General features: G+C 34.6%; 1 protein-coding gene across 2 annotated transcripts; it reads left to right on the forward strand.

The window, feature by feature from the left end:
- The first annotated feature begins 45 nt into the window (after nt 1-45).
- LOC134283735 (suppressor of tumorigenicity 14 protein homolog) lies at nt 46-27459 on the forward strand. Of its 2 annotated transcripts, XM_062766213.1 has the most exons (17): nt 46-199; nt 1909-2098; nt 2306-2493; nt 2962-3087; nt 4694-4819; nt 6165-6292; nt 6382-6496; nt 6582-6707; nt 6927-7331; nt 7425-7597; nt 7797-8013; nt 8102-8212; nt 8695-8884; nt 9015-9274; nt 11775-11920; nt 27013-27097; nt 27329-27459. In XM_062766213.1, the coding sequence occupies exons 1-17, from the start codon at nt 148-150 to the stop codon at nt 27406-27408; spliced, it is 2718 nt and encodes a 905-aa protein (XP_062622197.1). In that variant the 5' UTR covers nt 46-147; the 3' UTR covers nt 27409-27459. The 2 variants fall into 2 exon arrangements, with proteins under 2 accessions (XP_062622197.1, XP_062622198.1); XM_062766214.1 differs by lacking the exon at nt 46-199 and having other exon boundaries at nt 2091-2167.
- Nucleotides 27460-27498: the final 39 nt, after the last annotated feature.

Raw genomic sequence — 27498 nt, forward strand, 5'->3', positions numbered from 1 at the left:
AAATATTATCTACGAATTTTGATTATGATTTCATCCAAGTTTTGGGGTTGTATGCCAGAATCAGTCAAGGTTGATTCTACTAGGTCACATTTAATCAGACGACTTATGTGTACGGGTTTTAAGACGTTTGTCCTGGAATAAGCTAAAATGATCCTTTTACTAGTCATTCAGCTTTGTATAAGTGACTTGGTGATAGCAAGTAAGTACATTATCAAAAGAAAGTGTTTTTAACGTTCCTCTCGATAATTTATCACTTATATGGAAACGCCACTACTTGCCGGTGGATGGCTGCAAATTTAGACCTATACTTTTTCGTGCCAGTACCTACTGCGACAAATGTTCCTCGGTGTATACACTGACTCTTATCCGAAGCGCCGGTGTCCACGTCCTACAGTGGGATTCGAACCGCACGACGTAAGGATACAACTCCTTGCTCCGCGACTCAGAGAGCAAATGCTCTGATAACCACTGCTCCACACAAGACCAAAAAAGTTCTGTTTTCGGAAAATTATTAAGTCATATGCGCTATTTAACATATGTCACTAATGGAAGGCCATATAACCCTTAAAATTGAAACTTATTTAAGGAATGAATTTATAGCTACCAATATTATATTAGCTGGGTTTGAACAGCGTCCGTTTTTTATAAATTACTTTTTGATTCATTCTAGCGTAAGATGCATCAATACAGCTTATATGGTACATCTATAGAAGTAAAAATAATCACTTCTTAATAAACAAAATATTCACTTAAAAATTTTGAAATTCAGAAATTTCACCATTTCTATTATTATTTATTAGCAATACCCATTGTATTTGAAGTCTGTTGATCGCCACTCTTAAAAACAACGCAGAAAGTATTAAACCTTTTCTGACTCCTTGTTAAATATTGCATGTTTACAATAGTTATCCATCACAGAGAATTACAAGATTCAAACACATTTGAAGTATCAATCTCTCTCTGTCACTTCATTGTAAAATCTCCCTGTCACTTCATTGTATTGTGTTAATACACAGAAGTGCAATGTTATGTGTCATCCATGAGGAGGCAGTCATCAGACGCTTCCTTCTAAAGCTACAAAGTAAGGAGTTGATCCTTACATTCCAGGTTCGAATCCCATTGAAGGATGTGGAGACCGGTTTTTCGGTTGAGAGGTCGTATAAATTGAGGTCCCCTCTTTGTTAAATTGTTATGTTAAGAAGAACTGAGTGCAGGTCTAAATTTACCTCCCACTACCGGAAAGTGGTACCATTTGAACATGAATTAAAAAGGATGTAAAGCAAACATAGAACCTTTCAACCAACTAGGGCTGTGTATTGAGCAAAAAATTTCGATACGATACGATACAATATTTTTTAAAGCGATATGCGATATATTGGATTCTAAAACAAGTCCATCAAAAAAGGCTTATTAATCATTTAATGTATGAATTTCATAAAAAAATTTGTGTTTTATTACCCATTTCAAAGTTCTTATCCCATAGTCAGTAAATAAAACACTTCCAATCAAAACTTTTAATGACTGTAAAATCAACATGTTAAAATAAAATTATTATGCAGTTTATAATAACTATAAAAACTGTGTTATTTCTTTAATAAGTCTATCATTATTGATCAGTTTTAATTCAAAAAAGTTAAATATATTCTTTGCTGATTAAAATTCCCATCTTTTTAGCAGAATTAGAAGAAAAACTGCTTATCCGATACGTATTGGAAGTAATTTTTCGATACGATATTTTTCTTGAATATCGATACGTATCGATATATTGATACAGCCCTACAACCAACGTCATTTAATGTCTGGGGTTTTTTCTCTCTCCAATTTCTGGCGTGTCTTTTGAACAGGAATTCAAATTTCTACATACAAAAAATAAAAAGAATGCTAGTAATAAGTCTTAATTCAATTTAGATTCAGGACATTCTGGATGTGGAGGTCCATCATTTTTAAATCGTCATACAGGAGAAATCACATCACATGCACACTTCAACAATCATAATCATTATGGTCGAAACAGTAACTGCCATTGGAGAATTCGAGCTACCGCTGGTCACGTGATCCGGTTGTCTTCCATCCATTTTGATCTTGAGCCAGATGCAAAGTAATGCTGTTTTGGCTTATGTTTGATTTTCATTTGGATAGAAAAAATCAATAAAATCTTTAATGAGTTGTAAGTTTTTATTGCTGGTTTACTTACATACTTCGATAGATTATCATTTGGTGCCATAGTTTTTTCAACATTCGAAATTTTTTCCAGCATACAATTAGTCTCTTAGTCTATTAAGTTGACACTTTTTTCCTATTACAGTTGTGATTATGACTATCTGAATATTTACGACGGGAACTCAAAATCCGCCAAACTAATAGGAAAATTTTGTGGAGGAAGTGACGTAGAAGTTGTGTCGTCATCTCGGTATCTTTATATGGAGTTCCACTCAGATGACAGCAATCAGTTCACTGGTTTTAGATTCAAATATACATTTCAACAAGCTTCAGGTAAAGATTTTGAATGATAAGTCTGCAAAAAACTATATTCATGTATGTTTCAAATTCCATACAATTTTTTCCTCAAAAAATAAATCCTTCATGTTCTAAGTAATAAATTTGCATAAATTAAATTCAAATTTCAAATTTTAATGGTTTTATTTAAAAAAAAAAATCCTTTATGTTGTTTCACTATTTTTAGATCAGGTAAAGATTTTGAATGATAAGTCTTCAAAAAACTATATTCATGTATGTTTCAAATTCCATACAATTTTTTCCTCAAAAAATAAATCCTTCATGTTCTAAGTAATAAATTTGCATAAATTAAATTCAAATTTCAAATTTTAATGGTTTTATTTTCAAAAAAAAAAATCCTTACAGTTGTTTCACTATTATTTTTTTTTAAAAAGATATCATTAGACGAGTTCTGTTTATTTGATTTAAAGGCAGATTTTAATGTCTGCTCTTTTATTTATATAGCCGGATGTGGACATTCCTTTTTTATGTGTCAGAACCACAGGTGCATTCAGAAGAGTTTAATATGTGACCAAGAAAATGACTGTGGAGATAATTCAGACGAAACCAATAACTGCAAAATCGCTACAAGTAGGGAAATCTTGTCATATTGCTAAAGCCACATTAACCCCACTAAATATCTAAGAATACTTTTATTTCAAAAATTAAAAATTTTGAATTTTCTTTACATCTTAATGACAACCTTCAAAATAAAATATTTTTGTGTAGAACACAAATCTTTCTAATTTTATATTATATGGTCCTCATCTTCATGAAATAATCTTCAGTAATGAAATATGCCTGTAATAATATATCAAAATTTTCAAATTCTTTGAGATAAAAGACTATGGTCAACGTTAAAATAAAGTCAATATACAGGACTTGCCTTTGGAAACGAATGCTTCGTTAATTGAGCAGGTAACTTAAAATGTGGGAAATTGTTGTTCTTTATTGTATTAGTTGAAGACCAATAATTAAGGAAATTTCATCCAAGAATTCAAATTTTTAAGTCAAAAGACAAAAAAATGGATTGAAATAATTGTCTTTTTTTTTTGGAAGAAGAGACTTGAAAATTGTGCTGAAATTTATTCATAATAATAAAATAAAATAAAAAAAAGAAAAACAAATATGTCCATAGGACATGAATGTCCTGCCGAGGGTATATAAGTAATGCAACATGAAAATTTGTATTAGTGTATGAAATTTGATAGAATATCTTGAATAGTGATGCAGTTGAATTGCTTACATCAGTATGTATCAGCATATGAAGTTTGACACTTATTTCTTTAAAGTGAGGTCAAGGTCAAAGGAAATGCCAAGATCACAAAATGTTAATGCTGTTGAAAAGCTCTCATCAGTATGTATCAGCAACTGACTTAAACAAAATTTGATAAAAATGAGGTCAAGGTCAAATGAAAGGTCAAGGTCAAAAATGTTGAAGCAGTTGAATTGCTTACATCAATATGTAACAACATATGAAGTTTGACACTAATTTAGGAAAAGTGAGGTCAAGGTAAAAAATGTTGATGCAGTTGAATATCTCTCATCAAAGTGTATCTACATATTAAGTTTAATAAAAATATCTTGAATGATTTCTTTAAAATGAAATAAACACAATTTGATAAAAGTGAGGTCAATGTCAAATGAAAGGTCAAGGTCAAAAATGTTGAAGCAGTTGAATTGCTTACATCAGTATGTATCACCATTTGAAGTTTGACACTGATTAGGAAAAGTGAGGTCAAGGTAAAATGAAAGGTCAAGGCCAAAAATGGTGATGCAGTTCATAGCTCTCATCAGTATGTATCTACATGTGATGTTTGATAACACCATCTTGAATGGTATGTTTAAAACTGAGCCAAACACTAATTTAAGAAAAGTGAGATCAAGGTCAAAGGAAAGGTCAAGGTCAAAAAATGTTGATGCAGTTGCATAGGTCCTATCAATTTCTATCAGCATATGAAGTTTGATGAAAATATCTTGGATAGTTTCTTTGAAACTGAGCTTTGAAATGAGCTAAACGCAAAGTGTCACGGAAGGACAGACAAAATGACGGAAGGACGGAAGACGGACAATGACAAACAATATATGCCCCGGCCATATACATGGCAGGGCATAAAAAGAATTTCAAAGTACAGGTAGGTTAGTAACATACCACTGGTAGTATGCTGACACTGACTAAACATATCTCTTTATCAAGACAATTGTGAGGAACATCAGTACGCCTGCCTGGCGGATCAAAAATGTATTTCCAAGACGTGGTTATGTGACGGTGAGCCTGATTGTACCGGGGGAGATGACGAGGCGGGCTGTGGACTGCAGACAGGTAGGAGGAGTGTGTCTTATCAAATAGATACAGATATCTCAACATCAGACAGAGAGACGTTTTTGTCAAAGATATCTAAACAGCATATATAATTATTGGAAAACATATTTCAGCAGCACACAAATAGAGATGCCTTAATATATTGGTAGAAAGATCTAAACAGTAAACCGGTAAGAGATTCTCTTACGCCCTGTAGGTTGGTAGAGAATCTCAACAGCAGACTCAAAAGATTTCATAAAATTAAAATAAATACCGGTATAATCTCGATATGAGATATAAAGAGATGTCTTAACATATTGTGAGAGATATCCCAACAGAATACACGTAGAGATGTTAAAGATATCATAGCGGCACAGAGATAGAAATGTTTTAAGATATTGGTAAATACCGAAACAACAAACAGGCAGAGATTTCTTACTATTATGGTAAATATATCTCAAAAGCAATTACATAAAGATGCCATAAAATATTGAGAGACATTTCAAATCATACAGTATGATGTTGAAATGTCTCTCAATATTTTATGGCATCTTTATGTAACTGCTTTTGAGATATATTTACCATAATATTGGTAGAAATATCTAACAGGCAAATAGGCAGAGATTTCTTTCTATAATGGTAGCTACATAAGCAGACATATTAGGAAGTAAAAAATATTGGTTGAGATATTTCAACATTATACAGAAAGAGATGTCTAAACAGCAGACAGGTAGAATTGTTTTAATTGTGAGGGATATCTCAGTAGCATAAAGATTGATATGTTAAATCATGTTGTTCAAGATATCTCAGCACCATACTGGTAGAAATGTTTTAAAATAATTGTAGTGATATTTCAACAGCAGATAGACAGAGATGTCTGAATATATTATTGGAGATATCTCAACAGCAAACAGGATGTGATATCTTTTAAAACGTATTAAATGAGGTATCTCAACATCAGGGAGATAGAGATGTTTAATATATTATGAGAGATACCTCAAAAGCATACAGTTAGAGATGTTTTTATATATTGGAAGAGATATTTTAGCAGGAGACAAGTAGGGATGTTTTATTTATTGGAAGAGATAGTGGAAGCGATGTAAGCAACAAACAGGTAAAAGTTATATTAACAACAGGCAACAAGATACATGTAATATTAGACACACAGATACGTAGAGTTCTCAGATGCAAAAAGAAAGAGATACCTTATAACATCAAGCAGATTGTTATACCTAAATATATGAAGTAAACAGATTACAGCATAGGAGGCATGAAGGAAACAGAAATAAATGTATTTGTAAACACTGATTATGTTTTTAAGCTTGCCGAAAAAATTGTCAGTTTATCAGAACGATACATGTTTTAGGAATATCGGGCTGTGGGAGTAGTTCTATACAAAACGGTACATCAGGCGTCATCAGCTCAATGAATTATCCCATCGAATACAAGAACGAATCTAAATGTCACTGGGACATCAACGTTCCTCCAGGAAAGGTTAGATCTGAGAATTCTCAATGTATATAGAATTAAAAAGCAATATCATAAGCATTTCTATTATAAACTTTTCTTACCTTTCTCTGTAGTATATTCGACTTGAATTCAGCAAAACATTTGAGGTGGAACCCGGTGAGACGCCTGTAATTTGTGAATACGATCGTGTCACAGTGTACAGCGGAAGTGGTGGACGCCATTTTGTTGGTAAAGTTTAATTTTTTCAGTCAAAACTTAGGTAATGTCTTGACAAATAATAAACAAACCTACTAACATCTTTAATCTCTATCAGGTGAGTACTGTGGTTCTCAGGCCCCTCCTCCAGTCATTATCCCAGGATCACATGGAATCGTCAGGTTTTTCGCGGATGAAGGAGAATCACTGGCTGGCTTCCAAATAAAGTGGACTGCTGTGGATGGTAAGTCTGCATGATATTTGTCATAAAAAATAAAACTTTAGTGGTTTGATGAACGACAAATGCAAGATTCTGATGCTACTGCTTTTAAGATGTTTATAATGTATTTGTACGAATAGTAAAGATACATCATCAATAGAAAACTTTTCTTTTTAACTTAAATAATGGTCACATACAATAATGTGAAAAAGACAACTAAAACTTACTTTCTCTTTTACCAAGCTGACCCAACGTATGTTAATCCTACGGTAGACCCCGGTCCTTTTGGCTGCGATAAGGACATCTATTACACAGGACCTGGTACAATAGAAACTCCAGGGTTTGATCCCAGTGGCCACTACAAAGACAACACAACATGTGTTTGGAGAATTTTTGGTCCAGAGGGTTACATTATTAAGCTCCACTTTAATGACTTTGGAACGGAGATGTCGCATGAGTGCAAATACGACAGCTTGAAAGTGTTCGATGGTCCCAGCTTTTCTGACGGTCTGATCGCCACAATCTGCGGGAACAGGCTGCCCAACGAGGAATGGTCAAAGACGAACAATATGATGGTTGTCTTCACCAGTGACAAAGTCTATCACGATATTGGGTTCAGGGCAGTTTTCACAGCAGTGAGACCTAATGGTAAAGCTTCATTGTTGGATATATAAAAGAACCATCATTTTTCTTACTCTGAATCAACGAGGACATTACAAGAAGCTTTTTTTATATTTACAGATCACAAAATCACGGACATAGCTGCTTGTAGTGGCACCCCAACAGTGTACACAGCACAGACTGGGACAATTATCTCAGATCTGTATGATGGCGTTACTGAGTACCCTAATAACTTAAACTGTCAATGGAAGATTAACGCACCTGCTGGAAAAGTCATCACCTTGTGGTTTAATGTATGTGTCGGTTTACTTTCTAATTACAATTTTGTCATTTTCTTCCTTTTTTTGTTTCCGTGCAATTTTTTTTTTATTTACGATTTTTTTGGAAAACTTCTGTTTTGTTCTCTCACTTGTCTGCAATATTCAATTTAGCTTAAATAGTAAAGAGAGATTCTTTTTTTAAATTACCAATTCCCACAATTCCCTACTACAGACATTCGAGGCAGAGAGTACAGAGAATTGTGACTATGACTACCTAGCGGTGTATGATGGAAAAAATTCTTACGGTAAACTGATTGACAAAGTCTGTGGCATGGTGTACCCCGAAAAGATGACGTCGGAGTCAAACCACATGTACCTACAGTTCATCACTGACGAGTCTGGTGGCGGCTTCGGGTTCAACCTGACCTACAAGATCGATGACCCATTACGTCAGTAGTTCAGCAATCCACTCAGTCATATTTTTATTGCAGTTGCCATCTTGATTTTACTTTTGACCTATTTTTTGATGTGTTTTAGCGTACTGTGATGACGATGAGTTCAGATGCCGAGACACTCACTGTATCGCCTACACCAAGGTCTGTAACGGACATGATGATTGCGGGGACGGATCGGATGAGTTAGTCTGTGGTGAGCAGCATACCTCGACATTAATTACAGTGTTCATGTAGCTTTTCGTGTAGATACAACAACTAATTTCTATTCTTGTTGAGAAATATCCCCCAATTTCATGACCTAGTTTTACTCGCGAGTTTTTTTTTTATGAATGAACTATTGTGGAATTTTTAGATTTCATTGAATCGTGGTTACCTCTCATCCAAGAACTTACGTCCTCCAAAAATTGATGGATTATGGTTATAAAGTCATACCCCCGGTATTTCCGCTGGTAGTTATAAGAAAATACAAGAAATTATGTCCAAACGAACCTGTTAAATTAAAGCACTCCACGAAAACTGTCCCTCACGAATTTCAATGATTCCACAGAATGCAGTAGTGTATCTTTTTACAACGTTCCAATTATAAATTGTAGATGCATTCTAGACCTACGAATTGCGAATAAAACTGCTTTCTAGCTAGGACGAATAATAGTTACAGTCTCTTAAATTAATTAGGTAATGATGGTGTCTGTGGACGACCAGCGATTAAACCAGTAGAGGGTAATACTAGAATCGTGGGAGGAAGGGAGGCCATCCCCAACAGCTGGCCCTGGCAGATCTCCATGAAACATTACGGAAGTCACAACTGCGGGGGGAGTATCATCCACCCCCAGTGGGTCATCACCGCCTCACATTGTGTGGAGGAGTAAGTACAAGGAATAAGAATCAGGCGTCTTCTGGGTACAACATATTAGGAGCATTTAGCCGCACATTTAAATCAGATTCTCGGAAAATTTGTGCAAAGACATAGGTTTTTAATCGTTTTTACTTTTAAGCAATCGCAACACGGACCATCTGACCATAGAGGCTGGAAAACACCATGAGAAAAAGACAGATCCTCATGAACAAATAAGAAGGGTGGACAAGATTCTGATGCACGAGAGCTATGACTCGGACCTGGTAGATAACGACATTACACTGTTTAAACTGGACAAACCTTTCACCATCAATGACTACGTCAGCACTGTCTGTCTTCCCAGTTTGTTAGTGAGAGATGGTGCAAACTGTATGGTAACTGGATGGGGAGATACTAAAAGTAAGATATTAAACTGACATATAGTTTTAAAAGACCGTTTTCATGTATCTGATATTAAACGTATTTACATTTAATACTATGTCGAATGCTCGGATTTTTCGAAGTTTTCCGTCAGTCCAACCGAGTTTTAGATAATGCCGTTTGACTGGATTTATAGACTTAATGTAATAACAATATTCGGTAAATGTCTCCATATATTACTTTGGTATTTTATTTGCAAAATATCATATTGAATTCACCACTTCCTTTCCAAAAAGAAATTATAATATTAATCGTATTGTTTAAGGAATGAATTTTTAATAAGGTAAAAACTGGTTTGGGGCAGTTTATGCTTTATAAACTGTGTTACGAGAAGAATTAAATAAATTTTTATGGCCGGGATCGAAAGATCCGAGGCGTATATTGTTTTTGTCCTGTCCGTCTGTCTGTCTAGCTGTCTGTTTATCTGTTTGTCTATTTGTCTGCAAACTTTAACCTTCGCCATAACTTTTGAACCATAAAAGATAGAGACTTCATATTTAGTATGCATACTCCACTAATTAAGCTCTTTTAAATGACACCAAGGTCTATGACCTTCTGACCTATATGTTAAAAATAGTTTTTAGCTCACCTGAGCCGAAGGCTCAAGTGAGCTTTTCTGATCACATTTTGTCCGGCGTCTGTCTGTCTGTAAACTTTTCACATTTTCGACTTCTTCTCAAGAACCACTGGGCCAATTTCAACCAAACTTGCCACAAAGTATCCTTGGGTGAAGGGGATTCAAGTTTGTTCAAATGAAGGGCCACGCCCTCATTCAAGGGGAGATATTGGGAATTAATGAAAATTTGGTGGCATGTTTTAAAAATCTTCTTCTCAAGAACCACTGTGCCAGGAAAGATGAAACTTATGGGGTAACATCCTCAGGTAGTGTAGATTCAAGTTTGTTCAAATCATGACCCCCGGGGGTAGGGCGGGGCCAAAATGGCCGACCAAAGTTTTACATAGAAATATATTGGAAAATTCTTTAAAAATCTTCTTCTCAAGAACCACTGTGCCAGGAAAGATGAAACTTATGGGGTAACATCCTCAGGTAGTGTAGATTGAAGTTTGTTCAAATCATGACCCCTAGGGGCAGGGCGGGGCCAAAATGGCCGACCAAACTTTTACATAGAAATATATAGGAAAATTCTTTAAAAATCTTCTTCTCAAGAATGACAGAGCCATAATTCATCAAATTTATATGGAAGCATCCTCAGGTAGTGAAGATTCAAGTTTGTTCAAATCATGACCCCCGGGGGTAGGGCGGGGCCAAAATGGCCGACCAAAGTTTTACAGACAGAGCCATAATTCATCAAATTTATATGAAAGCATCCTTAGGTAGTGAATATTCAAGTTTGTTCAAATCATGACCCCCGGGGGTAGGGCGGGGTCAAAATGGCCGACCAAAGTTTTACATAAAAATATATAGGAAAATTCTTTAAAAATCTTCTTCTCAAGAATGACAGAGCCATAATTCATCAAATTTATATGGAAGCATCCTCAGGTAGTGAAGATTCAAATTTGTTCAAATCATGACCCCAGGGGGTAGGGCGGGGCCAAAATGGCCGACCAAAGTTTTACATAGAAATATATAGGAAAATTCTTTAAAAATCTTCTTCTCAAGAATGACAGAGCCATAATTCATCAAATTTATATGGAAGCATCCTCAGGTAGTGAAGATTCAAATTTGTTCAAATCATGACCCCAGGGGGTAGGGCGGGGCCAAAATGGCCGACCAAAGTTTTACATAGAAATATATGGGAAAATTCTTTGAAGAAGAGCAAATCCATGATTGATCATGGGATTACTTTTGGATTTTAACTTTTCAATAATAAACCAATTTCTACTTTTTCTAAGCTACAGTACTCAGGTGAGCGATGTGGCCCATGGGCCTCTTGTTTCTGCAAACTTTAACCTTCGCCATAACTTTTGAACAATAAAAGATAGAGACTTCATATTTGGTATGCATACACCACTGATTAAGCTCTTTTAAATGACACCATGGTCAATGACCTTGGCCTTGACTGTGACCTATACGCTAAACATAGCTTTTTGTCGGCAAACTTCAACCTTCACCATAACTTTTGAACGAAAAAAGATAGAGACTTCATATTTAGCATGCATACTCCACTAATTAAGCCCTTTCATATGACACCAAGGTCAATGACATTGTGACCTTGACTGTGTCCTACATGCTAAAAATAGCTTTTTTGAACCTTTAACATAACTTTTGAACCATGAGAGATAGAGACTTCATATTTTGTATGCATACTTCACTGATCAAGTTTTTTCAAATGACACCAAGATCAATGCCTTGTGACCTTGACTGTGGCCTATAAGCTACAAATATGTGTTTTCAACTTTGTTGCCGCCGGGCGCATAGTATTTCACAAACACATCTTGTTTTATCAATATAACACTTTGATCTTGAAAATGAATATAACGCAAAAAAAAAAAAATCTTTCTATATTGCTCTTCCTAGATACCAGCAGCGGCGGGCTGTTGAAGCAAGCGTTGTTACCAGTAGTGAACCTTGACAAATGTAACAGTACCGACTACTTAGACGGAGAAGCCACAGACAATATGATCTGTGCTGGGTACGATAAAGGCGGTATCGACTCCTGTCAGGTAAAGCATAGAATATACTAAGTATAAAATGATTGGACATACAACAAAAAACTTTATAAATAGTATTAAAAGGCCTTCCCTTGCCATCCTCCTACAAAAATGTCACTGAATTTACAAAGTAATGTGTACAATGCCCAAGTAGTTTCTTTATTGCTTGTCATTTTAGTTGATCATAAAAATCATATAGGGAGAATATCAAATATCAGACAGATTTTCTGCAGCCCCTTAACATTTAAGACCACCTGAGGCTCATTATGTTCCCCAAACGAAGTTGGGGAACATATTGTTTTTACTCTGTTTCTTATTAAGGTCTTCCGTCTCCAACGGAAGACCTTCTTGTTATTCTTCGGTTTCTTTTTCCCTATTATTATTATTGTTTTTTTTTCCAACCGATTTTTGTGCACGCGATTTCTCAAAAACGGCTCGGCCGATTTACATAAAATTTTCATACGTAATAGACAATTAATCGATCTTGATAGGTTTTTAAGCGTTTTTATGACGTCACTTCCGGTCGTGAGATATGGACAATTTTCTGATTTTAAATTGCAATTTTGTCTGAACTTAGTAGCGAAAACTGCTTAAGATATGAACTGAAGACTAATTGGAGATGATAGCTCATGATTTATAGCGTTGCAGAATCACCTTTTCGTGCGTCGTCAATACTTCCGGTCGCTACCGGAAGCGAATTTAAAAAACGCAATTTTTCAAATTTTGTTTTTTAATATTTTTGTTTTTGATTTGAATAGAGACGCTTTTGCAGAAGCGAAATATGTAATTTGTTTGAAAATCGAAAAAGCCGATCTCGAGATATTTGCATTTGAAAACGCGAAGCGGCGATTCCAATGGCTAAATGGTTAGCGTGTTGGACTGTCACGCGGGCGACCCGGGTTCGATCTCTAGTGTGACCAAAAAATTTTATCATTTTTTCTGTTCAATTTTTTGATATTTTTTAATTTTAGACCATTTGGAACAATATATTATAAACTTTTAAGCATATCTTGCGTAATTAGGGGTCACAAGGGGCCAGAATATCAAATCTTTGACGCTTTATATCTCGAAAAGGGGGAATATTTTGATAAGCAATATTGAACAAAAGATGGTCAGATTAATGTTGTACACAATATGCATACTTTAAATTTTTGTAAAACGGCCCTATTGAGGACTTGTAGGAGTGACCCTTAAATATTTTTATTTAATATATCTCCACAACGAATAGAAATCTCTGAATAAGTGTTGAACAAAAAATCTTCAAAATCACAAGACCTTTCATTTGATATCAAGAAAAAGGGGCTGACCCCTCAAATTAGGGGCTCAGAGGGGGCAAAAGTCTTTTATCTATAACTCTCTATTGATCAATATTTTGTTATACATTACTGAAGCAAAAGTATTTATCTTAACGATTTGCAACAATATATGATACAATTTTGATCATATGTTACGTAATTAGGGGTCACAAGGGGCCAGAATGTCAAATCTTTGACGCTTTATATCTCGAAAAGGGAGAATATTTTGATAAGCAATATTGAACAAAAGATGGTCAGAATAATATTCTAAACAATATGCATACTTTGAATTTTTGTAAAACGGCCCCATTAAGGACTTGTAGGAGTGGCCCCTAAATATTTCTATTTAGCATATCTCCACAACGAATAGAAATCTCTGAATAAATGGTGAACAAAAAATCTTCCAAATCACAAGACCTTTCATTTGATATCAAGAAAATTGGGCTGACCCCTCAAATTAGGGGCTCAGAGGGGCCAAAAGTATTTTATCTATAACTCTTTAATGATCATTATTTTGTTATACATTACTGAAGCAAAAGTATTTATCTTAACGATTTGCAACAATATATGATACAATTTTGATCATATGTTACGTAATTAGGGGTCACAAGGGGCCAGAATGTCAAATCTTTGACGCTTTATATCTCGAAGAGGGAGAATATTTTGATAAGCAATATTGAACAAAAGATGGTCAGAATAATATTCTAAACAATATGTATACTTTGTATTTTTGTAAAACGGCCCCATTAAGGACTTGTAGGAGTGGCCCCTAAATATTTCTATTTAGCATACCTCCAATACGAATAGAAATCTCTGAATAAGTGTTCAACAAGAAAGCTTCAAAATCACAAGACCTTTCATTTGATATCAAGAAAATTGGGCTGACCACTCAAATGAGGGGCTCAGAGGGGCCAAAAGTCTTTTATCTATAACCCTCTTTTGATCAATATTTTGTTATACATTACTGAAGCAAAAGTATTTATCCTAACGATTTGCAACAATATATGATACAATTTTGATCATATGTTACGTAATTAGGGGTCACAAGGGGCCAGAATGTCAAATCTTTGACGCTTTATATCTCGAAAAGGGAGAATATTTTGATATATTGAACAAAAGATGGTCAGAATAATGTTCTACACAATATGCATACTTTGAATTTTTGTAAAACGGTCCCATTAAGGACTTGTAGGAGTGGCCCCTAAATATTTTCATTTAGCATATCTCCACAACGAATAGAAATCTCTGAATAAGTGTTGAACAAAAAATCTTCAAAATCACAAGACCTTTCATTTGATATCAAGAAAATGGGGCTGACCCCTCAAATTAGGGGCTCAGAGGGGCCAAAAGTATTTTATCTATAACTCTCTAATAATCAATATTTTGTTATATATTACTGAAGCAAAAGTATTTATCTTAACGATTTGCAACAATTATGATACAATTTGATCATATGTTACGTAATTAGGGGTCACAAGGGGCCAGAATGTCAAATCTTTGACGCTTTATATCTCGAAAAGGGGGAATATTTTGATAAGCAATATTGAACAAAAGATGGTCAGAATAAAGTTCTAAACAATATGCATACTTTAAATTTTTGTAAAACGGCCCCATTAAGGACTTGTAGGAGTGGCCCCTAAATATTTCTATTTAGCATATCTCCACAACGAATAGAAATCTCTGAATAACTGTTGAACAAAAGATCTTCAAAATCACAAGACCTTTCATTTGATATCAAGAAAAAAGGGGCTGACCTTTCAAATTAGGGGCTCAGAGGGGCCAAAAGTCTTTTATCTATATCTCTCTAATGATCAATATTTTACTGTACATTACTGAAGCAAAAGAGTTTATGTTAACGATTTGCAACAATATATGATGATATTTTAATAATATATTACGTAATTATGGGTCACAAGGGGCCAGAGTATCACATCTTTGACGCTTTTTATCTCAAAAAGGGGGAATATTTTGATAAGCAATATTGAACAAAAGATGGTCAGAATAATGTTCTAAACAATATGCATACTTTGAATTTTTGTAAAACGGCCCCATTAAGGACTTGTAGGAGTGACCCCTAAATATTTTCACTTAACATATCTCCACAATGAAAAGAAATCTCTGAATAAGTGTTGAGCAAAAAATCTTCAAAATCACAAGACTTTTCATTTAATATCAAGAAAAAGGGGCTGACCCCTCAAATTAGGGGCTCAGAGGGGCCAAAAGTCTTTTATCTATAACTCTCTAATGATCAATATTTTGTTATACATTACTGAGGCCAAAGTATTCATCTTAACGATTTGCAACAATATATAATAATATATTTTTATCATATGTTACGTAATTAGGGGTCGCAAGAGACCAAAATACTATAATTTTTATGCTTTATGTCTCGAAAATGGGGAGTATTTTCATATGCCTTATTAAACAAAAGATTTTCAGAATATCGTGATAAAAATGAGAAACTTTAACTTTAACTAGGGAAAACTCAATGTCATTCTCTTTAAACAAATATCTCAGTCAAAATCACATCTCATCTTATCTAGAAATTCAACCGAAGACCTACTCGTTGCTCGCAACGAGATCTCATCGATACATTATAGAAGCAAAGGTATTCATCTTAACGATTTGCAACAAGATATGATGCAATACGCAAGTTTCGAGATTATCTCCCTTGGTGCGCTCTTTCGTTGAGGAGGGGAGTTTGGTTGCCGCGTAAACAAACAGGTGGGACAGATATTTATTATTGGATATATCGCATCATCGATATACTGGTTTATCGTAACTATATAGTTGTAAGGATGCACTGTTCAACTCAAGAACAACCGAATTAAAGTAAAGATGTCATTTTTTTAAAGCAAAAAATTCGGAACAAAAAAGAAAATTCAGTGGATGTGAGACTTTTCAGACGAGGGAAGAGATATATGGACCTCTAATAAATACGGTAAACATGAATCTGATCATTACATATCGGCAATCTAAATGACGCATTGATTTTTTACCTTATTTAAACTTCAAAAAACCCACTAACCTTTTAGAGAATGTTTGTACAATCAAGAAAATATTTTACTTTTATAAAGACCACGACGTTTATTTCGTTTTTAAGTACCTATAATTGAAAGTAGATTTATAAATATATACACAGCTGAGCTTAATAAAATCATAAAATGCATCACTGATTAACATCTTTATCTTTCTATAACATTAAATAAATTTTAAAAGCCATAGACATCGTTCATTTATTTATGCATGTTTGTATACATAATCAAACTGTCCCACCTCCATGCTGAAATGGATACTTTTTGCGCCTTTATTGCAGGAGAGTTACAATCTCGAAACTTGCGTATTAGGACCATATATTACGTAATAAGGGGTCACAAGGGGCCAGAATTTCAAATCTTTGACACTTTATATCTCAAAAATGGGGAATATTTTGATAAGCAATATTACAAAAGATGGTCAGAATAATATTCTTAACAATATGCATACTTTGAATTTTTGTAAAATGGCCCCATTAAGGACTTGTAGGAGTGGCCCCTAAATATTTTCATTGAGCATATCTCCACAACGAACAGAAATCTCTGAATAAGCGTTGAACAAAAAGTCTTTGAAATCACAAGTCCTCTCATTTGATATCAAGAAAAAGGGGCTGACTCCTCACATTAGGGGCTCAGAGGGGCCAAAAGTGTTTCATCTATAACTCTATAATGATCAATATTTTGTTATATATTACTGAAGCAAAGGTATTCATCTTGACGATTTGCATCAATATATGATACAATTTGAATCATATGTTACGTAATTTGGGGTCAAAAGGGCCAAAATACTAAATATTTGATGCTTGATATCTCAAAAAAGGGGAATATTTAGTTAAGCAATATTAAACAAAAGATAATCAGAGTTCTGTTCTTAACAATTTGTATACTTTGAATTTTTGTAAAGCGGCCCCATTAAGAATTTGTACGGGTGGCCCCTAAATATTTCCATTTACATTTTTCCACAACGGAAAGAAATCTCTGAATACATGTAAGTGTTGAACAAACAATCTTCAAAAGCACAAGACCTTTCATTTGGTATCAAGAAAAAGGGACTGACCCCTCAAATTAGGGGCTCAGAGGGGCTAAAAGTCTTTCATCTATAACTCTATACTGATCAATATTCTGTAAAACATTACCGAAGCAAATGTATTCACCTTATGATTTGCATCAATATATGATAAAATTTGGATCAAATGTTACGTTATTAGGATTCAAAAGGGGTCAGAATGTCAAATCTTTGACAATTTATATCTCAAAAAGGGAGAATATTCTAATAAGCAATATTGATGAAGAGATGGTCAGAGTAGTGTTCTAAACAATATACATGCTATGAATTGTATTAAAATGGCCCTATTAGGGACTTGTACGGGTGGCCCCTAAATATTTCCATTTAGCATATCTCCACAACGACATGAAATCTCTGAATAGGTGTTGAACAAAAAGTCTTTGAAATCACAAGACCTTTCATTTGATATCAAATAAAAGGGGCTGACTCCTCATATTAGGGGCTCAGAGGGGCCAAAAGTCTTTCATCTATAACTTTATAATGATCCATATTTTGTCATATATTACTGAAGGAAAAGTAGTCATCCTAACAATTTGCAACAATATATGATACAATTTGGATCATATGTTACGTAATTAGGGGTCAAAAGGGCCCAAAATGGTAAATATTTGACGCTTAATATCTCAAAAAGGGGGAATATTTAGTAAAGGAATATTAAACAAAAGATGATCCGAGTTATGTTCTTAACAATATGCATACTTTGAATTTTTGTAAAACGGCCCCATTTAGGACTTGTAGGGATGGCAACTAAATATTTCCATTTTCATATCTCCATAACGAAAAGAAATCTCTGAATAAGTGTTGAACAAAAAATCTTCCAAAGCACAAGACCTTTCATTTGGTATCAAGAAAAAGGGACTGACCCATCAAATTAGGGGCTTAGAGGGGCCAAAAGTCTTTCATCTATATTTCTACAATGATCAATATTCTGTTATACATAACTGAAGCAAATGTGTTAATCTTAACGATTTGCATCAATATATGATACAATTTGGATCCAATGTTACGTTTTTAGGTGTCAAAAGGGGCCAGAATGTCAAATCTTTGACGCTTTATATCTCAAAAAGGGGAAATATTCTAATAAGCAATATTGATCAAGAGATGGTCAGGGTAGTGTTCTAAACAATATACATACTATGAATTGTATTAAAATGGCCCTATTAGGGACTTGTACGGGTGGCCCCTAAATATTTCCATTTAGCATATCTCCACAACGAAATGAAATCTCTGAAAATTGCATATAAATCTGTTTTTGTGCTCTTGCATACCTTTGCTCTTGACAGACCTTCGCCGTTTTTATCAAGTACATCTTATGGTAAATTTTGTTTTAATGGTTTTAAGCAATAGATTCATGTTCCAATATCTGTTTGAATATAAAACAAACGTGGATTACTACAATTACTGATATTTTAAAATAATTGTTAAGACTTTTGTACACGCTGTCGTTTTCACTCATTTTTCAAAATACAGGGTGACCTTAGAGTACCAAGCTTAATTACTGTTTAAAGTTTCTTAAAAACAGTGAAAACTATAATACTCCAGATATGATGTCTATCAAATTTGCTATGTGTCTTAAAGTCAATCATACAACATCAAATATTATTTGTTGAAATTTGGCAAACAGTACATAAGTTGTTATAATTTTTGTTGGCAAGGAGGGTTCCCATTTTTGATGCCCATTATATAATTTTTTATCTTTGAAATCCAACAGCTAATCTGTCTATAAAACAGGCATCGGTTGCTGTAAATGTCACATATTTCAGTGAATATTTCTTTGGGATTTTTAACAAGTTTTACAGCAGCTTTAATGTAGCTTTTATTTTCACTGTATTTAACTGATTCTTTACCATTCATTTATAATGCAGTGTTTCGAGTAGCCCTTGTTTCCCAGCTTCTCACGATAAAACTATGTGATGAAAAGTGGTCACATAAACTGTTATAAATTCATTAAAGATTCAATAATGAGGGTTAGTCAAGCTTTATGTCATATGACTACTATGTTGTATGTCATCGAGCTAATGACATTATTTATTGAACGCCCCTCGTATGACAAAATTGTGATCATATGTTACGTGATTAGTTGTCACAAGTGGCCAGAATGTCAACTATTTCACAATTATCTCAAAAAGGGGGAATATTTTGATCAGCAATATTGATCAGAAGATGGTCAGATTAATGTTCTAAACAATATTCATACTTTGAATTCTTTAAAAACGGCCCCATTAAGGACTTGTAGGTAATATTTATATGAAGAATGTCTCCATGAGGAAAAGAAATATCTGAAAAGATGTTGGCCCCTTAATACTTATATTCAGGATATCTCCACAAGGAAAAGAAATCTCTGAATAGTTGTTGAACACAAAGTCTTTGAAATCACAAGACCTTTTTGATATCAAGAAAAAGGGGCTGAGTCCTTGGATCAGGGGCTTAAAGTGGCCAAAAGTCTTTCGTCTTTAACATCTTTATAATCAATATTTTGTGATACATTATAGAAGCAAAGATATTTATCTTAACAATGTGTAATATTATATTGTAACATTTTTAACATATCTAACGTAATTACCGGTAGGGTTTAGAAGGGGCCAGAATGCTAAATATTTGACGCTTTATATCACAAAATGGGGTAATATTTTTATATTGAATAAAAAATTGGTAGATTAATGTTCTAAACAATATGCATACTTTTTTAATACGTAAATTGGCCCCCATCAAGGACTTGTAGGGATGGCCCCTAAATTTTTCCATTCAGCATATCTCCATAACGGAAAGTAATCTCTGAATAGTTGTTGAACAAAAAGTCTTCAAAATCATAAGACCTTTCATTTGATATCAAGAAAAAAAAAGATTAATTGACTCCTAAAATAAGGGACTCAGAGGAGCCAAAAGTCTTTCATGTTTAACTTTTTAATGATCAAGATTTACGCCACCAAAGCAAAGATACTCATCTTGGGGTCCCAAAGAGCTAGAATGCTAAATTGTTGCCACATTATATCAATAAAAGGGGTTATATTCTAATAAGCAATATAAAACAAAAGGTATGCCAGAATAATGTTCTAAACAATATGGACCCTTTAATCTTTTGAAACAGGCCTAATTGAGGGGTGTCCCCTAAATATTTCCATACAATATATCTCCACAATAAACGGAAATCTCTAAATAGAAGTTGAACAAAAAGGTTTTAAAATCACGAGACAATCTATTTGATATCAAGTACTAGTAATAGGATCTGACTCTTAAAATTAGGGGTTTAGAAGTGTCAAAAGTTTTTAATTTAATATATTTTTTTAACAGTTGCTGTAGCAACAAGAGTTTCTAGTTAAGGTCTTCTGTTTCAACGGAAGACCTTCTTATTATTCTGTTGTTTCTTTTCAACTTTTCTTATTATTATTCTTACCGATTTTGTGCAGGCGATTTCTCGCAAATGCGCCGATGGATTTTTATGAAACTTTCAGCATTGATGACAAATTATATGAACTTAAGGCGTTTTTTTTTATTTGATGACGTCACTTCCGGTTCGGAGTTTTCTGCGATTTAGTGAGTTTTAGAGGGTCATTTTGTCCGGCAGTTTTCTCAATAACGGCTCAAGATAGAAACATGAAACTTTCAGGTGTAATAGACCAAAGTCTATAGATATGTATAAGGTATTTCATTTTTATGGGAAGTGCCGCACGTCGGCTCTCGCTATAGCCCGAAAATAGGCCTATCGCGAATTTCACAATTTTAAACAACTTTTCTACAATTTCGTTTTACCTGGAAATATTTTGTAAAAACATATAGAACAAAAGAAGTGTAGAATTTCAAGACCTTTCAAATGATATGTCGAAAAAAGGGCTGGCCCCTAAAACAAAGGGCCTAGAGGGGCCGAAATTGTTTTCTTTATATCTCAAAAAGTATTATGAATTTGTAATAGGTTAAAGAAGCAAAGTTGTTCAAAATGTCAAGCTAAATCTATTGGAGTCGTCAAAATACCTCCGGCGTCGTCACTTCCGGCCAAACCGGAAGTTGTCGGAAAACGCGTATTTTTGCCGTTCTTAACAAGATTTTGAATAACATATGTCTCTGGGAGCATAATAATTAATTTTCCGTCCGTCGTCGTCACTTCCGGTAAAACCGGAAGTAGCAAAAATGGCTTATTTTTGCATTAATTAACATAGTTTTAGAGGATTCAAAGCATTTATGGGCGTTATTTCTTATTTTTGTTAAAAATGAAAGTTACTTCCGGTCAAACAGGACGGAAGACCTACTCGTTGCTTTGCAACGAGCTTTGCTCTAGTTATTATTATTATTATTATTTTTCTTCTTCTTCCTGGGCACTTTTTTGTCCGGGAATGATCTTGTAAACTGTTCGTCCGATGTAGGTAAAACCTTTTTAGGGTTAGTAGACATGTTATGTAGATTTGCGGAATCAAGGTCATTTTGCGCGCACGTGCTTGCAAGAGCGTGCACGTGCAACACGTGAAATGACCAATATAATAGATATAGCCACAACTTTTCTTTTTTTAGATGAAATGCTTTGAAACTCATAATGTAAGGATATATTAGTAGTATAGACATGACGACATGGTGAAAAAAGCAAGATCTCACGCGCATGCACGTGCACTTAGCTCTGATTGGCTGCAACAAAAGTCTCAATATCTTTCTTGTTTTTTGACGAAATCCTTTGAAATTTTGAATATAGCCATGCATTAGGATATTCTACAACATGAATTAAAGCAATTATCATGAAAACACGTGCATGCACGTGCGCTGCAATCTGATTGGCTCAAACTTTAGACAGCTATAACTCCCTTGGTTTTCAACCAAACAGGATGGGATTTGGAATATAGATAGATATAATGGACTTCTACAAGTAGGTATGGTCACCATGCACATTCATACACGTGCGTGTACATGTACTGCAATCTGATTGGCTGAAACTTTAAACAGCTTTAACTCCCTTAGTTTTCACCCAAACGGGATGGGATTTAGAACATAGATAGATGTAATAGACTTCTACAAGAAGGTATGGTCACCATGCTCATGTATGCACGTGCGTGCACGTGAAATTAGTAAAATCAAACATACACTTGAATGAGCGTATTTTTAAAATTATTTTGGATTAAATACTTTAATATTCAGTGTATTAAAAATATAGATTGTGTAGACAAGATCGATGATATGGTCATGACGCAAATGCATTCACATGTGTACGCGTGCAATGCTAAAGTTTAAATGATTTTTGTACACTTCTTTGTAAATGTTGTTAAAATCTCAGATGCATAGAGTTTGTCTTATTTAATGAAGCTTACAGGGAATATGGCACCAAAAGGAGTTGGGGAGCGTTTGGGGAACAATTAAAGTCCCCGTTACAATTAGCACTAGTTTGTTTTACCTTTAATAGTGACAGAAAAATCCATTTCAATCTTCCATTTGAAACTTATTCAATTTAATTATACAATAATAAGTATCTGTTAACAATATCAACGAAATTAAATCCCACTCAAATTTTAACATGATTATATATTGAGTAAGGCCACTTTCGAAGCAACGAAATTAAATGCTGACGAAACTTTCAAGATGGCAAATCAGCAGTAATTTTGAGGATCTGGCAAAAAAATTTGGATACGGTTTACTTACAACCAATACGAACTCCTTTTATGAAGTTTTTACAGAAATATTATTATGTTCAGTAACATTGTCTCTGACGCTTTATATCTATGTATTTTTGTTCCCCGCTTTCGCGAAAGCGAGGGGACATTAAATCTCATTCGTCTGTCCGTCTTTCCGTCTGTCAGTCTGTCCGTCACAAAAACATTAACCTTGCCCATAACTTTTGATTAAGTGGAGCTATGACTTTCAAATTTCACTTGTGTGTTCCTTGTGACAAGACCTTTCTTTGGGTACCACCAAATTTGATCTTTTGACCTTGGAGTTTGACCCACTTTTACACAAAAATTCCAAACTTTTACTTTGGCCATAACTTTTGAATGGTATGGAGAGGGCTTATATACTAGTAGGCTATGCCTGCTGCCCAATCCATTTATGTATTTGCATAATAAAATATGTTCAAATAAAGAAAAAAAACTTTTGAATGGTAAAAACTTTTCACATAGGCCTATGTATTTCTTGTGGCAAGGCTTTTCATTGGATAACAACAACCTTGACCTATTGACCTTGGCCTCGGAGTTTCTGTACTTGTGAAAAAAAACTTTAACCTTGGCCATTACTTTTGAACGGTAAGTGATAGGGCTTTCATACTTCACATATGTAATTCTTATGAGAAGACCCTTCATTGGATACAAGAAGTTCGTCCTTTGACCTTGACCTTGGAGTTTAACTTACTTTTAAAAAACAAACCTTGACCATAACTTTTAAAGGGTTAGGGCTAAGGCTTTCATGTTTCACATACCGGTATTTAACCCTTGTGACAGGACCTTTCATTGGATTTCAAGAATAAATGGTGTATGACCTACTTTTAATAAACAAGAGGCCCACAGGCCTTATAGGTCACCTGAGTATCATGTATCAACTTTCCAGCGATTGTATTTGGTTCGTGTTTTAAGCCAAAAGTTATGAAACTCACATATTTTGAAAGAGGCACCATTGCTTATCAAAGGGCAGATTTCAAATCATTAATTTATTTATTAGTCAAAGTTCCCCCCTTGTACCCCTGACCCAGCAGCCCTGAAATTATCTATTTTGAAAGAGGCCCCTTTCTTCATTATAAAGCCAGCATTTTTTTTTTATGTTTAGGTTTAGTTATGAACATGAGAATAAAAAAGTCCCGAAGGAGAAGGAAATAAAATTTTTTATTTGATAAATCAATTATTAACATTTGTACATTCTTTTTTTATGCTATCCTAATAGGCTCCTTACCACTGGAGAAATAATGCTTACAAATGGGAAAGTATAACATTTAATAGCTTATTTCATCATCTGTCAGTTTGGGCCAGTTATATAAATTTTGTGATGTTGATCAAAATATATTTTCAAAAATCAATTCTTTAAAAGTCTTTCAATATATATCTTCATTTTTTTAATATGTGTTAGGTGAATGTGTAGACATTGTTCTAAAATTTACTTGATGCCTAAAATTATAATTCCTATCATAAAACAGACAGGGAGTATTGTCAACATTTTTTCAATTAAGTGTAAAATAATTTTTCTGGCTGATACAAATGATACTACATGCCTGTATATATATTTGTATATTCTTGCCTTTTAATAGTTGAATTTTTTTTTATTTCTTTAGGTTATTGTTCAATATTTCTTCCTCAAATGGTTCGCTTCGTGATCGGGAGGCCCGGGTTCGATTCTCGATCGCGGCGCCACGTCATACCTAAGACGTAAACAAAGGTAGTGACTGTTCCTTCGCCAAGCGCTCGGCACTAGAAGTGAAAGTCACGGGTCTTTCGGATATGACCTTAAAAACGTAGGTCCCGTGTCACGGTAGGCGCTGGCACGATAAAGAACTGCTCAATGGCCCTGAGTGCCGAGTATAGGTCTAAATTTGAAGCCCTTCACCGGCATACGGTGACGTCTCCATATGAGTGAAAAATTCTCAAGAGGGACGTTAAACAATATACAATCAATCAATCAATCTTCCTCAAATGGACTTCTCCCATACTTTTATTCATTACATCTGATGCATAAGCGTCCCATTTTCTGAAGAATGGCGTTAGACTGTAAGCTATAACAGAGACCTAAACAATGTCCCTGGCAATATGCAATAGCTACCACGAATACATAATTATCTCACCAGCATGTCATTGTGCAACAAAGTCGTCAGCATTTTATTTGTCCTTTGAACGGGTGAAACGTTTTGAATGGCACTTGTATCGATGAATTTTACACTAAACCAAGTTATCTTCTCAGATCTAGCTTTATTTACCCGCCGTTTCACCGGAAGTGCGAGTTCGTAAATTTGAAATCTAGATTCCGACTCAAATTTGTCATCGGAAAGAAAATCAAAGTACTCAGAAGTACAGAGAGCCGGGCTCATTTACAGAGTAGAATGGATTTCTTACATGAATCACGTTTATATTCTGATGAAAAATTTATTTTAAAAATATCAATAAAAATGATAAGACACTGACAGTGAGTTTTTCAATCCTTATACCACGGTCCGATTTTGTCAGAATCAGAATTAATCTGGTACCGCAGCTGAATGTAAACAAACAGGCTAGTCTGGTTCCCTCTCCTGCTTTACTTCGTATGTGTTGAGAACTACGGTAACACTGATTATCAAAAATCCTTACGCTAATGAACTATGTTCTTTGACTTATGAAGTTTTCAAAGTCATTACTACTAATGTTTATTTTATATAGATAAAACTTCGATTTATTTTTGTTGCTTTATTTAGCGTTTGTATTATTTCAAAAGCGGTTGAGAGTAAGAACTATATTTTTGCACGTAACTTTAAATTGGCGACTATGGGGTCAACATCCTGCCTTGAACAGGATGACATAAGCCGGCAATTGCTCTTTGAGCAATAAGCCCAGCTAAAAATTGTTTTATTTTTTTCTGAAAATTCAAAACCTTGAGCGAAAGGTTTGTAAAACTGAAAATAAAATAAATCCTGGCCTTAAATATGTAATTAGATCATTAGCATATTAACCAGGAGCAAAGGATAAGATGTTCAAAGAAATCATGCATTTCACTATATAATCATTAGGGCCCCGCCCTAACACCAGAACCCCTGACCCTGGGGCCATAAAATTCACAATTTTGGTAGAGGCACTCTTGCTCGTCATAACTATGTACTTAGTTGGTTAATTTAATACCCAGGAGCAGAGAAGAAGATTTTCAAAGAATTCATGTATTTTCACTGTATAATCAATAGAGCCCCGCCCTAACACCAGAACCCCTGACCCTGGGGCCATAAAATTCACAATTTTGGTAGAGGCACTCTTGCTCATCATAACTATGTACTTAGTTGGTTTATTTATTACCCAGGAGCAGAGAAGAAGATTTTCAAAGAAATAATGCATTTTCACTAACTTCTTATTTAGCCCCGCCCTAGCACTAGAACCCCTGACCCCAGGGCCATGAATTTCACAATTTTGGTAAAGGACTCATTGCTGATTACAATCATGCAAACAGTTTGACTGCTTGATGTCCAGGAGTAAAGAAGAAGATTTTTAAAGATTGCATTAATTTTAGTGGTTTTGGCCCCCCCCCCCTCAGGCCCCAGGGGGGCAGGGATCATGAAATTCACAATTTTTGTTCCCCTTCACCAATAGATGCTTTGTGCTAAATTTGGTTGATATTGGTTCAGTGGTTGCAGAGAAGAAGCTGAAAATGTTCAAATGTTAACGCACGACGAATGACGGACGAAAACAGATAGCAATAGGTCACCTGAGTTTACTCAGGTGACCTAAAAATCTTTGGGTAATAATATGTTTAATTTGCATGTAAGAAAAGTTTAATCTTCGCTATGTTGCCATTAGGGGTCCACAGTGTTTCAGAAACACATCTTGTTCCTTATATTGAGAAGAGATATGGCTTTCATATTTGACATGTGCATTACCTGTGACAAAATATTTCCAAGCATGCTATGATTTGTGACCTATTGACCTTGACCTTCAGGATTGATTTTTAAATTTCTAAATGACATATGATAGGGCGTTCATATTTGAGACAATATGTCATAAAAAATGACATCTCACCCACAAAGACACCGAAAACGGGGGGCCACAATTCTTTGAATTTGCTTGTTTTTCTTCAAAGGGAGACAGTGGTGGTCCGTTTGTCTGTAAGTCTGGGACAAAATGGGATCTCCAGGGAATCGTGTCTTGGGGAAACGGGTGTGCTGGTACGTAGAGTATAAAACTACTTGTCCATATTCCATTTGAATTACAATCCGATTTTTATCTCATCTTTACAATGTTAAGGTTTTTGTTAATTTTTCCCAAAGCCTTGATATTGTGAAGATGATAACAACTACACCATCAATTTAAGTAGTATTCTTCACTCAACATATATTGGGTAGTTCCTGTCCTTATTATTAAATACTAGCAATAGATATAATTCCATTGTTTTACAGAGGAGAAAAGTCCAGGAGCTTACACGAAAGTTATGAATTACATCAAATGGATTCAGGAAATGGTGGCATCACATCCTTAAAGAAAGACAATCCATGTTACAAAGAGAACAAATAAAAAAAATGATACCTCGATTTTTTACGTATTATTTTGATTTTCACGTAACGTAATG

The sequence above is a fragment of the Saccostrea cucullata genome, unplaced genomic scaffold (assembly GCF_032062105.1).
Source record: "Saccostrea cucullata isolate Sc308-1 unplaced genomic scaffold, CSIRO_AGI_Scuc_v1 ctg451, whole genome shotgun sequence".
Classification (NCBI taxonomy): domain Eukaryota; kingdom Metazoa; phylum Mollusca; class Bivalvia; order Ostreida; family Ostreidae; genus Saccostrea; species Saccostrea cuccullata.